We start from the raw sequence: 17,618 nt of genomic DNA, 5'->3' as shown, positions 1-17,618 counted from the left end.
TTGTTTTCAAGGTGCTTGCAGAGTGGCCACTTTATAATGTACTCCAGAATTTTCCCTGGGATCGATGTCAGGTTGACTGGCATGTCAATCCCAGGTTCCTCCTTTTCGTCCTTTTTAAATATAGGAACAGCATTAGCCCTCTTCCAGTCATTAGACCCATCCTCCATGATTTCAAGAAAATAATAGTATTTCTGAGAGTTCATCAGCCAGTTGCTTCAATACTCTTGTATGCAGTTCTTTGGGCCCTGGAGATTTGAACTTCTTCAAAGTTACTGTATATCACAGAACTGAGTACACCCCCTCACATTTCATAAATATTTTGGTATATCTTTTCATGTGACAACACTGAAGAAATGACACTTGGCTACAATGTAAAGCAGTGAGTATACAGCTTGTATAATAGTGTAAATTGTCCATTAGGGATATACTCACTTTTCTTGCCAGCAGTTTAGACATGAATGGCTGCGTGTTGTGTTATTTTGAGTGAACAGCACATTTACACTGTTATACAAGCTGTATACTCACTGCTTTACATTGTAGCCAAGTGTCATTTCTTCAGCGTTGTCACATGAAAAGATATACTAAAATATTTATGAAATGTGAGGGAGTATACTCCTGTGATATACTGTATAAGGTATTCCTTTACTATTTGTTTTTCAATCTCAAGATGCAATTTATTTCCCTCCTCTTGTACTTCACAAAATTGCCTGGTGGGTTATAAACTGTCTTTTTCGAAAAGACCAAGCTAAAGTAGGAATTGAATATTTCTGCCTTTTCTTTGTCATCTGTTATAATTTTTCCATCCCCACCAAGTAGCTGAGACACTACATATTTTCTCTGTGTTTTGCTACATATGTACTTGAAGAAACCTTTTTTTTGCCTTTAGCGTCTCTTGCTAACCCTCAGCTCATTCTGTTTTTTCATACCTAACCCTGCAATTATTTGACACTTGCCTATACTCTTCCTTTGTGGCCTGGTCTTCCTTCCACTTCCAGTATCTGTCCATTTCAATTTTAAGGTCCTCTCTGAACTTTTCTGAAACCCCATTGGCTTCTTCTTTTCTTTTCTTTCCTTTCTTTTTTGCTGTCTTCCAAATTTTTTTCTTGTTGGAATTGTTTGTAGTTCTGCTTTTACAATTTCTTTTTTATGAAATTCCTGCCCACCTTGGATTCCTTTTCCTGTTAAGATCTCCTGCCATGGGACCTTATCTATCACTGTTCTGAGTTTATTAAAATAGGCTTTCTTAAAATCCACATACACATGTGGCTATACTCTGCTTTTGTTTCCTTTGAAAACGAGAACTCGAGTGAAACATGGTCACTTTCCCCAAGAGTTCCCCTTATTGCCACTTATACAACCAATTCATTTCTACTGGTTGGAATCAAGTCTATGATAGCTAATTTTCTAGTTTCTTACATAACTCAGGAATTTCTTGGAAGGGCCATATTTGGCAGAATTTGCATCCCAACAGATATCAGGATAATTGAAATCTCCCATTACTACTACCTTGTGTGCTTTTGAAATTTTTGCAGTTTATTTTTCACAACGTCTGTTGTCTGTATGACATATACTGCAACTCTACCTCCCTTTCTATTCTTTCCATTTTATACCAACAATTTATATCCTTCAATTGCTGTATTCCAGTCATCCAGACATGGGAGTCCTCCCGTCAATTTTCAGTTATACCTATCAAGTTGTATTTACCCTCTTGAACTAAAATTTCCAGTTCTTCTTGCTCATTTCACATACTCCTGGCATTCCTTATATAGACACCGGAGATACTGTGATCTGTGGCCTGCTTTCCTTTGTATGTTTTTATAAAGACTATTATTGGGCCCCATAAGAGCTGCTTGTTCTGTTCCTTTGCTTGCCAATAAGCCTTCATCCATCTTTATCTCCTGAGCTTGCATTTCCCACTCCCATCCAGTTCAGTTTAAAGCCCCCTGATGAAGTTCTTCATGCTGTGTCCAAACACATTCTTCCCAGTCCTTATGGCATACAACCCGCCCCTTACCAACAGTCCATATTCCAGGAAGTGTAGCCCTTGGTTCTAAAATCCAAGTTTCTTACGTCAGCACCACCTTCATAGACAGTCGTTCACCTGAATTATTTTCCTTTTCTTTTCTTGAATCCCACACAATAGGGAGTAGGAAATCACAGCACCTCATAGAAGCACCACCACCCTGGTGTCCATTTTCACAAACACAGCTTCTCCATTGTTGCTGCTAGATTGTAGGCTTAGGAGCGTTCCCAAATGATCCAAAGGCACTCATGGAAGGGCGTTGAAAGCACGAGCTTGGAAAAATTACTTTTCTGACAACAGCAGGGGATTCTGGAGACTGTGCTCCATTAAAATAATGCATCCCTGCTCCATATTGAATTGAAACTTGATGACTGACAACTGGAAAACTCATGGGCTTAAGCAAAATTCAGATACAGTATTTTCTGTGACAATGGATCTGGATGCTAGTTCTTTTGCAAATATGTTATCCCTTGACATTGCAGCTATACAATGATGGGTCCTATACTAGAGCACTGTCAACTTTGTCCAATATACTGTTTGTTTATTCATCTTTGTTCTGTGCCATTGGCTCATTTCACACATCTTTATTGATTTATCAATTTTTTTTTTATTTCACAGGTATGCTCTCAAACTAAAGTGCCACCATCTTAAACATGTGACATATACTCTGTCATGCCTCTATTCTACTCTTGTTTCTGCCTAACTTTCTATCCTCTCTTCAGAATATTGTATCAGACTTGCAACACTCTTCTGCTTCCCATTCATTGTCACACATAATAGCTCCTTTGATGCATGGAGGGAACAAAGCAAGACTCAGCCAAGTGATTCATCTCTCTGGATTTAGAACAAAAATGTGCAGAGACTGATGGAAAGTGAGTCTGAAGTATGTCTTCCACTGTAGTTTGCACAATGTGAGGACTGTCAGTATTGTGATGCTTAATAACAATTTTCACTTAGTTTACTCCTGCCTCTTCCTGAATTTCCTCCACTAGTCTGGGAATCTGATTTTAAAAGTTGCTTCAGATTTCTGCCTTGTAGTTAAAGTCGATCCGTACAGACAGATGCATGTGTTGTTAGTTTTGAGTTATCTGGTCTCCCTTCTTTCTCTAAAGACTGCAAGACAAGGCAAGGAATGATAGGCTGATGAATTGACTACAATGTCAAAACATGGATCATTTTGAAACTATCTGATAGGGCAATCCAGCCTTGCTTCTGAATGAACTGGTCAGGATTGCGGTCTGTCATGTTGCTGCTATGTGCCATCAACTTCTAACTTTTGGTGACCTTATAAATGAATGACCTCCAGAATTCGTTAAAAGTCCTGCTCAGGTCTTCCAAGCCAGTTAAAATCCACGGAGGAAAACCCATAATGTTTGTGAGTGTCAGCATCTGGAAATGAAGTCTATTGCTCTACTGCAACATGAATGTTGTTTTTTAATATATGTGCCCAAAGTGATGTGGAGTTGTGCTGATGTGATGAATGCCCTGTTGATCATGTGTGTCCTATCTCTTACCATTTGTTTTCCTTTCCTATTACTATAAATAATTTCTTATCTGCTCACTCAGTTTTTACAATAGTAGGAAACTGTTGTGTGTACAACCATGATATAAAATCTCATACACTGCATTTGCTCATTTTCCTGGCCTGGGGGAAAATATGTTAATAAACATTTATGTTTTGATTATTCTTGCTCTCTTAGGAAATTCCTGTCCAAACTTATGGCTAGCCTAGTAATAACATGAAAATGTAAAACCTATATAATTACATATATTCTATGGATTTACATTTTCCAGTACTATAACATTCCACAATACAGCTCTGCTTTGCAATAATCTTATCTTTTTAAAAATCATAAGCAAAACATTTATTCTGTTGCCAAGATTATTTATAATTCATTGACCTTGTTCTGCCAGAGCTGGCTAATTGTTTTGAGAAATGGTGGCCTGTTTTGCAAACCACAAAGTTCAAGCCACACTTTTCAAAGCAGTTTCATCTTCAAAGCCCTTTTTCCCTGCAACCCCCCCCCCCATCATCATCATTTTACCACTCTTAAGCACACATGCAGACCTTGACAGGGAGAGCTCAAGACATTTTGCTGCATAAATGAATGATAGGATAGTGCCCTCTGTTCTATTCAACCTAGTGAAGGCTGGTGACTCCAGCACCATATGGGAAGTTAGCCCAAACTTTAAAGGAGCTGGGCAAGGTGTATTTGGGGACTAGAGTTCAACGTATTTGATAGAATAAATCCCGGAGTGGATCCATCATCTTTATGTAGCAGACTCGCCAGCCTCCACTGATTGGATTTTAAGACAAATCCAACTAAACCATCAGCTGGATCTGACTTGCTTAATGGAAAAACCTTCCCTGAGGGCAGCCATGCTAAGACCAAGTCAAAAGCCTTGTGTACAATGATAGAATCCACAATAATACTATTCTTTTAAAAATATGTTTGGAAGAGAAGATCAAGTCCTCAGACATTTAGTTAGAACACGAAAGTCATGGAGGAAGTTTCATCAGCCTTCTTCCACCTCTGTTGGACATCCTTGAAATCCTTCAGATGTTTCAGTGGTTCCCAACTTTATTTATTTATTTATTTTATTTATTATTAGATTTTTATCCCACACCTTCTAAACTTTGGGTAACCCAAGTGTTCTCGGACTGCAGCTCCCTGAATCCCCAGCCAGCACAGCTAGTGGTGAAGGCTTCTAGGAGTTGCAGTCCAAAAAACAAACAAGCCCGGGTTACCCAAGGTTGGGAACCTCTGCTCTAGGCAGAACTGTAGAGATAGCCCTGAACCTTGATGCTTTTGACTGGCTGGCAAAGAGAGTGAAATTGGATTCCTGGGCTTAATCTGAATACCCCATTCTCAGTCATGGTCTGTACTTGTAGAGGGCCAAGTGCAAATCAGGGATTAAATCTAGGGTATGTGTTTGTGTGTTTTAGTATTTATTGTTTATGTTATTTAGATTATTTATATGTATGTTGTATTTTTCCTCGTGGTGGGTTATGGTCGAAAGTACTGTTCCACTCTGAAGACTGGTCAAGATATTTGGCTGCCTAGAGGAGACCCATTAATGGCACCACCAGTGTAAACCCAGATGCATGATAGTTTATTTGTCTTATTTACACGAAAATCATTTCTGCAAATGCAAAATCACTTGCTGAGACTAAGAAAAAATCTCTTGCCCTCTTTTAGGTGAGGAGACAAAAACCTGTGGGTTTTTGTTCCTTTGGGCAAGAACGAGATCCATCGTTTTGTTGCATTTTTCTAATCCTGACTGCATTTTCTTCCCAACCTTCTTTCACATCTGGCTCTGGGATATTGAATGTTTTCCTAACGGTGCACACTTTTCCTGATGCATGCAATTTTTAAAGCATTTTTCTGAATATGTGCATTTTCCCCCTTTCATGAGAGCATGTCTGCACACACATTTCTTCAATAGTTTGCATTTAAACTGCACACACTTATTTATGTATGATTTTAAAAGAGGGAAAGGAATGAAAGAAAAGACATGCAGACTAATGGTCTCACAGATCACAAATCGGATAACATCATATAACATCGTAAGAAAATTCTGCTCAATATGAATGTATTTTCTATCCCTACCCAAGAATAACATAAAAAAATAATGCAATGCTTCTCAGAATATATGTTATACCTTCCATGTTTAAAGCAAAGATCACCCCAAAACCCTTTTTCAAGAGAGCCAGAAGCAAAGAAAACACTTCAAACATGGTGCTTCTCATTTGTATCCTGATTAGAAAATTAGGCTACTGTCACACTAGGTCTCAAAACTATGGCACAGGCCACATCCGGCTCACCTTACCATTTTATCCAGCCTGTTCCTTTCAGCCTATGTGTGCATGTGCACAGAGGGGGAAGTACATGCATGTTCAGGTGGGAGAGTGGGCAGGTGGGCGTCTGGGGGGCGGGTTCATCCGTGCAGGCAGCTGCATCCTTTGGCCCTCAAAAATGTTGCAATTATATGATGTGGCCTTCACTCTCAAAAGACAGTCGGAACACTGATGCGCCGTATTTGATAGAAGTATACCAATGTGCCAACATTCCCATTTGGAAATTAATTTTTAAAAAATTAAGTCAGGGAGGTGAGGCTTCATGCCAGATGCACAGGAAATGAATTGGTTTGGAGTACATACTCAGTGGGATGTTGGTTGTACTGCATGATGAAATGTGGGACAAATATAGAAGTGGCCTCCCAGTGGGCTGGATTTGATGCGGAGACAGCACAGGGTGGGGGAACAAAAGAATTGACAATGGTCTTGTGTCATCTGAACCCTCCCCCCAAAAAAGGATCAACATTCACAAGGCGTAACTCGGAAACACCTTGCTGGTGTGACCACAGCCTCAGACATGTGACATTGTTCTGCCACAAGTCTCTCAGCCAGGACCTAATCACACCAACTCCTCCTTAGTTTTAGAAATACATCAAACCTCTGGTATAATCAGGCTGGCAGTTCTAAACAAGATCAACTGTAAGTCTCCCCCTTTCTGGCTGCCATCCCCATGAATTACATAATTAGAGAGCATCTGATAATGTAAACATGCTCCAATTTATATCTTGCTTTACTGTACCTTTGTTGAAGCTATATACTACAAGAAAGGTAAACAGAATTACATTTGCTTTCCAGACATTATGTAACATGAGGCACAGAGTGAAATTAAAGATACTTGGCAATGATCCCTATCCCAAGAATTCACCAGCTCCTGTCAAAAAATGCCCTTAAATTGCATCCTTCTACGTGATGCAAAGCATCCTTCTTCAAAGACCTTCCCACCATTTCGAGCACAACTCACAAATCTTGACATCCCCTAGAAAACAGCTCATCAAAAGCGAAGAGCGATAAATAAATCATGGACTCTTCAATGATAACTAAGCAGAGCTTTGAATCCAAAATGGGAGAAACATTTAGAAACCGCACTTCGGGCATTCTCAATGCTTCACCATCCCCGCCTCAGCACATCAGTTCGTACAGAGCCTGCAAAATTAGCCAGAAAGCTCCTCTGTAGTGAGCTTCCCCATCTCTTTCCATTTTTCTCATGCAAGACCCACCTCCAGATGAATATTACACAACAGCTGGAAGTCTGTAAAAACTGTTATTCTAGACCCCTGATTGTGTTAGTTAAAAGATCTCTATGCATATTTAAATGAACAATGTTTGCAATCCTATATGCACTCAGACATGTACTATAGAGTGCATGTTTAAAACTGTGTAAAGCACTGAAACTTTGGAGACGTTTTTCCAGTATAACCAGAGTGGTCTTGGTTTCATTTCGCCAAAGAGGTAGTCAGAATTGCCATTGGGAGACGATCAACAAAAATATGTACAAAATTATTAAATTGTAATGCTACAAATGGCAGATAGACTTCTTTTGTTCTCTCTGCTGATTATTGTCAGTTTCTGCTTACCGTAACTCATTTAGTGTTCAAATGCCTATTATATGCATGCTCCTTGGGGCAGAGATGCTTTCCATGTTCTTGCTGAATCATCTTGGCTTTATTCTGCAGTATATTTGCTGACATGTGTGACATAAGTCCTGAACTAGTTCTACATAAAGCTATGCTGAATCAGAGATGGTAAACTACAGTTCCCTGTGTAGCCTAATAAACATGGTCTGGGGCCATGTTAGTTGAGGTGTTCTAGGAATTGTAGTACAAAAAAGGAACTTGTCCCATTTCTGAGCCAAATCTTCATAAGATACATTTTTCTCAGAAGATTTTTGAGATTTTTCTTTTCCTTCCTTAATAGGAAGGGGTTAAAAACAGCCCTTCGATAATAATCACTTGACAACATGTTATTCGAACATCCACGGCTTTTTTTCTGTGGGGAGCACTTTTTCCCTCAACATCCCCAGAAAGGCACTAAACTCAGCCTGGAATATGATGGGCAATACAAAATGGTGGCCGATGTGGTTGTTGGTCCTGCAGCTTGCAACAGAAGTAGCAGCAACAACAAAAGCAACAACACAAAACCATGGTTGAGGAGAGGTTGTGCTACTGCCACAATTAGTAATGACTCCTACTTCCAAGAATGGGGATTACCCACATATAATAATAGGGGGAAGAATTTTGACAGGCCATTTGCTTTCACATTCACATTTCACATTTCACTTTCATAATCACAGGCCCCACATGGACTTTCTGACTAGTCTAAAAGTGAGGCTTACCTTGTCTCGAATCCCTTGCCTCACGACTTCCCTTTCAGCCTCCATCTTGGCATATTTAGCTTTCCTCTCTTCTTCTTGCTGCCGAAGGGCCTCCTGCCGTTCTTCTTCTTTCTTGGCAGCATCTGGATCCTTCTCTTCTTCTCCTCCCAGCATCTTTCCCATGTCTTTGGTAGCCCCTAAAGAAAATAGATGGGACAAAAAGAAGGAGACAGTAAAGAGACCATTTCAGAGTGGTGACTTGATGTCCTCTCTAAAGTACCTGAGCTGTTCTCTGCAGTAAAGCAGGTTTTTAAGGGATGGGTGGAGTGGGGATTGGTAAGGCCTGAGAATGCCCAACTCATGAGCACTACTCTGTGGTGACAGTCCAAGGTGCATTGTAGTCATACCGTGCAGAGCAGATCATATGCTTATGTGTAAATATTGTTTATTGGAAACATTTACTGAACATCATGTAGCACGTTCCCAAATCAACAATATAAGCAAAGAATAATGGAGTAACTCATATATTCTCCAAACAACATAGTGGAAGATGTACAACAGCTCAGTTGCATAAATACAGAAGTCCCTTGTGTGTTTATCCTCCATATAATATTATGCTCATTTCCCAGTCAATGTGTGAAATCCACACATCCTCAGCTGTCATTGCTACTTGTTGTTCTTTTGTGCACATTCTTCACACCCTGTGCAATAGTGTATATATTTATGCACATCCTCCATTCAAGCTCCCATACACACATTCATATTCACCCTGTGGTCTGTCTTGCATGCTTACTCAGTTTTTTATCTCACTTCAGAACCAACATACTTCACATCTGATCAGATGACATGGTGGATTGAATCAATACCCTTCTCTGCTGGGATTCTCTAGAGCTTCTTGGGTTGCCGATATGGCAGTTGCACAGGTTAGGGACATGAGGCACACTTGAAAAATTTTATCACCCTTGGGAACTTCCCAAATCTAGCTGGGCTAAAACCACTTGCCAGGACACCACCCTGCACCAAAGAGATGCCACAATGCTTTGCAAAAGTGAGCCCTGATCTCATTTTTTGTTTCTCCCCCCAAGCCATTTTTGCTGGTTCATATGCAAAAGAAACTGCCCAAATCTGTGCAGCTCAATTCCCTACAGGGAACTTTGCATAGGGCAGAGATTAATAATTCTGTGTACACTGGTGTTTCTTTTAGGGGGAGAAAAAGGGCCATAAAATATTCAAAAAACCCAGTGAGATTTCTAACAACGCCACCAGACAAACAACAAAGGGGAAATCTCTCTGTGAGGAGAAAAATGGGATTTTTTTCCTCCTTGATTCCTCACAGAACAAAAGGCTGCAAGATTTGTACTTTTACCAGAGGCATGTATTGGTAGGTTTGTACACTTATAATTATAGTACATTTGATAATTGGACTCTGAAAATGTGAACTTGCTCCACAATTGGCGGGAGGGCACCATGGTATTTCAGGTGATGTGAAGTGGTATGTGAATTTTATCTGTGATGTTAGATCTGTGATAGTCACATGCACAACATCTCCCCCACTGGTTGTTGTGGGTTTTTCGGGCTCTTTGGCCATGTTCTGAAGGTTGTTCTTCCTGACATTTCACCAGTCTCTGCGGCCGGCATCTTCAGAGGACTGGAGTAGGAACTCTGTCAATGGACAGCATGGATAGAGTTCCTACTCTAGTTATCTGAACTCAGCATGGACAGAGTTCCTACTCCAGTCGTCTGAAGATGCCAACCACAGAGACTGGTGAAACGTCAGGAAGAACAACCTTCAGAACATGGCCAAAGAGCCCGAAAAACCCACAACAACCATTAGATCCCGGCTGTGAAAGCCTTCGCGAATACATCTCCCCCACTGTTGCTAGTAATAGGTACATTCACATAAGTGAACTAGACTATTCTTTCTGTGCTCATATGTGCCTCCTTTCAGAACTGCTCCATCAGAAACTGACTGTATCCAACTAACATCAACTGGATTCATTTGCAACAGAAGACAGATAGCCTAATGGGCTCTTTGTTTTACTTGACAGAATTTAGTAAGACCATATGCCTTTGGAAAGAACAAAAAAGATTCCCAAAGCTGAAAAACGTTACCAGTCACATTTATTCTTGACATGCAAATAACTATATTCCGCCTTCATAATTTGGAATATGAATAAGTCTTTTGCCATCACATGCAGCCTCTTGGTTTGGTATCATGATTTGAATAATTAAACTTGGGAATCTTTAGCTGACCATGGTTTCAACTTTACTCAACCCAGAAATTTATGTTACTGTCAACTCTGGACAAAGCTTGGATCTTATATCATAATTTGAAGTTGGTTTAATAATCTGGTTTGATTCTAAATGTAGTATCCATAGTTTCCAATGAAATAAATAGTTGTACATCATCGGAAAAGAGGATGGAAGGGAACCCATTTTATGTGCTAATGTAATTGTAGAACTGTCGGTGTTGTTTGACAAACAATAATATAGAGACTTAGGCTTTTACTGACTATGTAATAATTAAAGGGAAGGACCAGGTGCCATCAAAAGAGTCAATGTAGTTTTGGAAGGGGAACAGAGCTGGTAAATCCTGCTTCCTGCTGGGAATGAGTGAAGATGGAAATGTCTTTCTCTTCCACTCCCACTTGACCTGAGATTTGCCTCCATCCCTGGAGACTCAGAGAAATGTAGTAATTTCCTGAGACTCCAGCCACCACCCTGAGACCTCACAACCCTACATGGATGACATAGTTAGATTTATCTCAGGAGGAGCTAGGTCAGTTTTCATTGAACACCAGAGAATTCCTCAGAATCTTTGCAACAACATAGGCTATGTTACTTCATAGGAATTATGGGATGTTTTGAACAGAGGCTTTCCGAGTTCAGAGATTTACTGTAGCCATAGGAAAATGCAAGTTCTCCTGTCTCTGATACAACAGCCCATATGAAAATTGCCAGCAACATGGAAACATATCCCCAGTTCAGCACTTTCATTTCCTCTAGACATATCTGAGTCAGTTAAACTGCATCAGCTTTATCTCCAGTTAGTTTATCTTCGGTTAGAGCTGCCCCAAATGTAATGAGGTAAGCTGCTCAGGAAACTGGATTCTGAGATATAGTGACAGGAGAAAACGCACGGTTATTGCTTCTAAGCACTGCTTTATAGGCTATCATTATGCCACAACACAGCCTTAGCCTTGGCTGCTTCTGGGGGCTTCCGCAAAGCTGACATGCCATCCAGTATGATCAAAGTCAATGGGACTGACTGGGCCCTATCCAGCCATTTACTTGCAATAGCCATCAAGCCTCAAATCTTCATGCTTTCTTCATGACCAGGTCAGCCCCTTGTTACACTGGAACTTAATGCTAAAGAAGGAACTTGGGAGCATCCTGATGCTCTGTCTTGTAATTCCCACGAGCTCTATTCAGCATGGCCAATGGTAAGTGGGATTTTGGGAGTCATAGTCCAAAACATCTAGCAGGTTCCCTCACACTTGTGCTGAGGTATATTTGAGGAAGGGGGAAAAGGCCAGCTGGACGGGCAAATTGTGGCAACCTGGTTCCATCTATTGCAGAAGTCAGAGGTACTGATGCATCACGCTTACCTGCCTTCCCTCATCTTGATGCTCGATAAACAGAATGGATCTCAAAGAGGCTTTGCGGTTTCTAATACACACATTGTCCCTGACAGATTTCCTGTACAATCTGTGTTGCAATTTTGTTTTGTGCAACTAAAATTCACAAAGTGAAGCCTCAGCAAAGTGGAGTCGCATCCATTGTGTTGTGTGTGTGTCTTCACACATTTGCCTTCAAGTGAGAGAACTTTGCGCTGTCTCCTTCAGCCTACTTGCTGAAGGCCAGTGCAACTATTGACCTCCTCTACACTCACCATTTTTACCCTAAACTATAGTAAGCGTTGGGACCTTGGCTTTTATTGGAGCCCTACAGTTGCAAACATGGGTGGGGATTAACATCTTCTCCTTGCTGCATTTCTCATCTGCGTGAGGGGCTGGACTGCCAGTGAGCAGCAGCCTCCCTTTCCCTGAGATTTAAGTGTCAAAATCTGAGAGCAGGGGATAGGTCCTCGTGAGGTCACAGAGGGAGTCAGGCAAGGGGTGGAGCTATCTTTGGGATTGCAGGGGGGGAGCATGATAGGTACAACATCAGGATACATCCTGGCTAACTAAGCTAGATGGGAAGTTGACAACCCTTTATTTATTCATTCATTCATTCATTCATTCATTCATTCATTCATTCATTTATTATTATTATTATTATTATTATTATTATTATTATTATTATTATTATTATTATTATTATTATTATTATTATTGTTGTTGTTGTTGTTGTTGTTGTTGTTGTTGTTGTTGTTGTTGTTGTTGTTGTTGTTGTTGTTGTTGTTGATATTATTATTATTATTATTATTATTATTATTATTATTATTATTATTATTATTATTATTATTATTATTATTATTATTATTATTATTATTATTATTATTATTATTATTATTATTATTATTATTATTATTACTGGTGACCAGATAGGTGTCAAATTATACCTGCAGAGTCTGCTGCCATTTCTACTTGGGCGTGTATGCTGTGCACCCTTTCCTACAAGGCACAGGGAAAGTTTGTCCCAGGCCTTTCATTGCTGCTTGGTCTTGTGGAAGTTTCACAGCCGGGGCAGTCTATGGGGAGTTTTGTTTCCTTTTGCTACTCCATGACTTGTCAGGATCCTCTGCCAAGGCATGTACAACACAAGCTGCCACACTGACATTCCATCTCCTCTCTTGCTCCAAATGAAATTATGGGCCCAAAGGTATGGCTCTCCACAGTTTCCTTCCCCAGTCCCTCTCCTCCCTCCTGGTGTTTTGGTGCCCTGGCTCTGTGCAATGTGCACAAATACCTTCCCACTGAGCCAGTGAGCCCTGGCACCTGCTGGGAAGGGTGGAAGTGGGTGCCCTGGCTTTAAGACAACGTCAGACCCAATAATCAGACTTCTTCCCTCCTCCAGCGCTGCTCACCCAGCTGAGAGGGCAAGTGAGTGAGTGAACGGGGGGCAACTGGGCGGGCAAAGGGGTGGCTGGACATGCGCTGGCTTTTTCAGCAAGCCCTGCGCTTTTGTGGGGTTTGGGGTTTTTTAATTTCTGCTATCTGGTAGCAGGATTTTTTTAAAAAGTGGATGGGTTGTTCATGTATATGGAATTAGTTACAGTGAATAGATTCCACATTTGCTCCCAAATAAATGGACCTCTGACAGAGGAGCAGAAAAACTCATTCCCTTAGCACAGTGCCCCATGTGCGCATGTACGCTAAAATAGAAATCTTGTTGGGGGGGAGAGAGAAAGGAGAACCTGGTAAAACAGCAGGGGTTTTTTTTCTCTTTCAGTAGGATCAAGGCCAGAGATCTGTCAGACCACCTGGACATGCCCAAAGCAAGTTCTGGCAACTCTCATCAGGGGCTCCATGGAAGCCTTTTATACTGCAAAATGAGGATCCAGTTGCAGCTAGACATTATTTTGTAGTATAGCTCATGCATGGAGGGAGACCCATATAATCTGCCAGGGGACCCATAAAGGGTGCTGAGTATAAGGTAGCCAGGCTGGACAGCAGATGGAGGATGTCCACAGGTTTCACCACTATTGTTAGGTCAAATGTGGTCTGAAACAAATTAGAGCTGTGCCTGAGTCTCCTGATTTAAGGCTTTGGAGTGATTCAGATCCAAGGTGTTTCAATATGTGCCCTGGGGTCCCAGTGGATTTCCTGGAAATTTTCCCTGGAAAAGACCCTGATGTTGGGAAAGTATGAAGGCAGGAGGAGAAGGGGATGACAGAGGACGAGATGGTTGGGCAGTGTTATCGAAGCTACCTTGGTCCATGGGGTCACGAAGAGTTGGACACGACTAAACGACTAAACAACAACATTAAATTTGGAGATACAATAGACACTAAAGAGGGAAGCAAGCCTGCCAAATTTCAGACAGCTAGCTGAAGGGTTTGCATACTAGGCATTGTTAAGTTTGCTTTATCCAAAAAGAAAAGAGAGAGAGAGAGAAGACTGAAGTGAGATGAGCCTCCATCCAACATGATTTGTCTTTTGGACACAAATCAATTCATAAATACACTTTGCTCTGTACCAGAACTAAATCTGGCCATTTTTCATCTGGACTCCATGCAAATCAATCCGAACCAGGCCAATTTGGTTAATAAATTGGCACTTGCCTGAATCTGGGGCACAGTCCCAATACAAATTACAGTAATTATAAGTTTGCAATTGGGGTTATGCATTTGTATTTTGCAAATCAGCATCATCTTTTGTCCTTTTTTTGGGGGTGACTGATACGGGGTGTCCCCAGTTTCTGGGTGAATGCGGGTCTCTCCTTGGGCATGCAGGAGGCTGAGCTGGAAAGGAAAATTCAACGAAGGTGATGGATCGCCCTTCTCATTTCCAAGCCACTTTGTATAAGTAGCCCTTTGGATGAAAAGGAAGCTTCCCAGACTTCTCATAGCTGTTCTTGCCAAGTCATCTAAGATGGCAGAAGGCTCTCATTAATCACAGTGGCTGCTGAGCCAGGATACATTGTTAATTGGCAGAGACTCTCTGAAATACAAGAAGCTCTACCGTTGTATTGTATGTGAACTGAAGATATCCAGTATCTCACTTGTGGTGCAAGAGGGCAACATAAATCTTTTATTTCTTCCCCCAAGAAATATAGATATGAATGTGTGTCTCTTGCGAATTGTACCATTAACAGCCGGTTTTCCACACTTCAGCAACAAAGCCCCCAGTGATTCATGATTTAATTTACGTTCATCAGAAATCTTTGCAAATTAGAACAGCTGTCTAGAGAAATAGGTGAATTGTATCTTTTCACTGGGGAGAAAAAATATTTTTTTCTAAATGTGTATGTACATTTCATTTACTCAGAAAGAAACATAATCACGAAACACTGTCTGACATCTATAGCCATGACCAATTGTTGTCCCAAATAAATAGAGTTTATGGTCTGGCCCCTGTGTGTCTCTGGAGAGGCAGTAATAGCTATTGGAAATCAATTTTTTATGAATCTGGTGCCCACATTGTTTCAATTATTTATGATGTTATTTATTGTTGTTATTGTTGTTTGGATTTTTAAAAAACATTTTAATAGTAGTAGTTCATACACAAGAAATGGTTTCGATACAGTAATAAAACATAGCGAATAATATCTTTTTATTGCAAATACATGCTCCAAGCAACCAAACAGATGGCTGTACACGTGGACATGTGGTCAAAATAGAAATGAACAGACTATGTAACTGAAAGCAAGAGAAACTGTATTCTCGCTTCCAAAGCAAGACCAGGAGAAGATTGTGATACTGAATGTGAACTGTTAATATCCAACACTAGAGTAAAGTTGAAGAAGAATACTAAAAGAATCTTAGTGCTAAATTATAATTCAAACAGTATTCCTGATGAATTTGAAGTCCATATAAGGAATAGATTGGCATTACTAAACTCAATTAACCACGAGCCAGAAAAAAACGTAGATTGGATCCAGAGATATTATTAGGGAAGAATGCAAAAAGACAACTTCTGGAGCAAAAAAGTTAGAAAAAACTAGATGAATGGTGAAAGTAATACCTAAAATTGTCAAGGATAGGAAAAAAGCAAAAGTAAAAGGTAACAGAAATAGGGTCACAATCATGAATGCAGAATTTCAGTAACTGTCATGGAGAGACAAAAGGAACTATTATAATATGCAGATGACACCATCTTATTGGCAAAAGCAGAAATGACTTGAAATGACTTTTAGTGAAAGTGAAGGAAGAAAGTGCCAAAGTAGGACTGCAGCTGAACCTGAAGACCAAAATCATGATGAATACAGAAGTACTACACAAATCTAATGTTGACAATGAAGAAATTAAAATAGTGAAAGATTTTGTATATTAAGGTTCAACTATCAATTCAAATGGAAACTGCAGCCAAGAAATCAGGAGAAGACCCAGACTCAGAAGGGCAATAATGAAGGAATTAGAAAAGATCATCAAGTGTAAGGATGTGTCACTGGACACCAAGTCGAAGATCATTCACGCTATTCCATTCCCTATCATTATGTACAGGTGTGAAAGCAGGACAGTAAAGAAAGTTGATAGGAACAAAACTGATCCATTTGAAATGTGGTGCTGGAGGAGAGCTTTGTGGATACCTTGGACTGCCAGAAAGGCAAACAAGTGGATCTTAGATCAACTCAAGCCTGAACTATCTCGGCAGGGAAGAATGATGCAAGTGAGGCTGTCCTATTTTGGTCACATCATGAGAAGGAAAGATTATCTGGGGAAGACCACGATAATGCTGGGATAGGTTGAAGGCAACAGGAAAAGAGGAAGACCACATATGAGTTGGATTGACTCCCTAAAGAAACCACAAGTTTTAGTTTACAAGAGCTAAGCAGGGCTATTGAGGACAGGACATTCTGGAGATCCTTCATTCATAGAGGAGGGGGGCTGTAAGTCAGAGATGACTCAACAGCACATAACAATATCAACCACAGTTTACAAAACTTTCCAACAAGAAGACTTTCAAAAAGAGACCATAAATGAGTTCTCCAACTACTTTTGTTGTCGTTATGTGCCGTCATGTGGCTTCTGACTTGTGATCATCCTAATGAGCTATCAAGGTATGCGAGATGTTGAAAGAATGGTTTACTATTGGCACACACTCTCTATGAAGATCCATGGCCGAGCAGACATTTGAACTCAGATCTCTTGAGTCAGTCTGATCCTGTAAGTTAGAAGTGGCTTCATTGCACATAACACAAAGAGAAGTTAATGGCACATTGTGTGACACATTACCGTTTTCAGAGTTTGGGAAATATACTCTTGTTGTTATGTGCTGTCAAGTCAGAACCAACTTATAGTGACCCTAGCAGGTCTTTCTAGGTGAGTGAGATATTTAAGAATGGTTTTACCAGTTCTACATGCCTATTGAGCTTCCTGAGTCTTGATTCATCACTCTATCCACCATTTGTTTGTTTGTTTGTTTGTTTTGTATACAGCCCCCTTAGTGCAAAAGCACTCCTCTGGGCAGTTTACAATCAACTAAAACAATAAATCTAAATAAAAACAACAAAATAACAGTCAGCACATCTGGTGGTAGAAATAGAAAATGAAATATAGCATGGACAGGTCATGCAAGGTTGCCAAAAAAGGGCCTCTCTGTAAAGCAGAGTTTTCAATGACCTTGTAAAGGAGGGGAGGGAGGGGGCCAGGCACACATCTGCCCAAAGTAGGTTCCATAGCATTGGAGCTAAACCGCATTGGGTATCTTCATTGGGACTACAGGTCCCCAAAAGTTTCAATCAGTATAGCTAGCAGGCATGCCACCTCAGTGGATTGAGGGAGTTGAGAGCCAAAAAAGTAACTTTTCCAATCCCTGTGC

At 40.5% G+C, this 17,618-nt stretch overlaps 1 protein-coding gene across 2 annotated transcripts in view; it reads right to left on the bottom strand.

The window, feature by feature from the left end:
• The window catches only part of CPLX1 (complexin 1), a 186,071-nt gene that overhangs the window by 72,885 nt on the left and 95,568 nt on the right, over positions 1-17,618 (bottom strand). For both annotated transcript variants that reach the window (XM_020807063.3, XM_078384819.1), the window contains exon 3: positions 8,215-8,390. In XM_020807063.3, the coding sequence (XP_020662722.1) occupies positions 8,215-8,390 (176 nt within the window). The remainder of the gene's footprint in view (positions 1-8,214; positions 8,391-17,618) is intronic.

This window comes from Pogona vitticeps, chromosome 2 (assembly GCF_051106095.1).
Source record: "Pogona vitticeps strain Pit_001003342236 chromosome 2, PviZW2.1, whole genome shotgun sequence".
Taxonomy (NCBI): Eukaryota; Metazoa; Chordata; class Lepidosauria; order Squamata; family Agamidae; genus Pogona; species Pogona vitticeps.
Note: the sequence above shows the minus strand (reverse complement) of the source record. Positions and strands in the feature narration are given on the sequence as shown.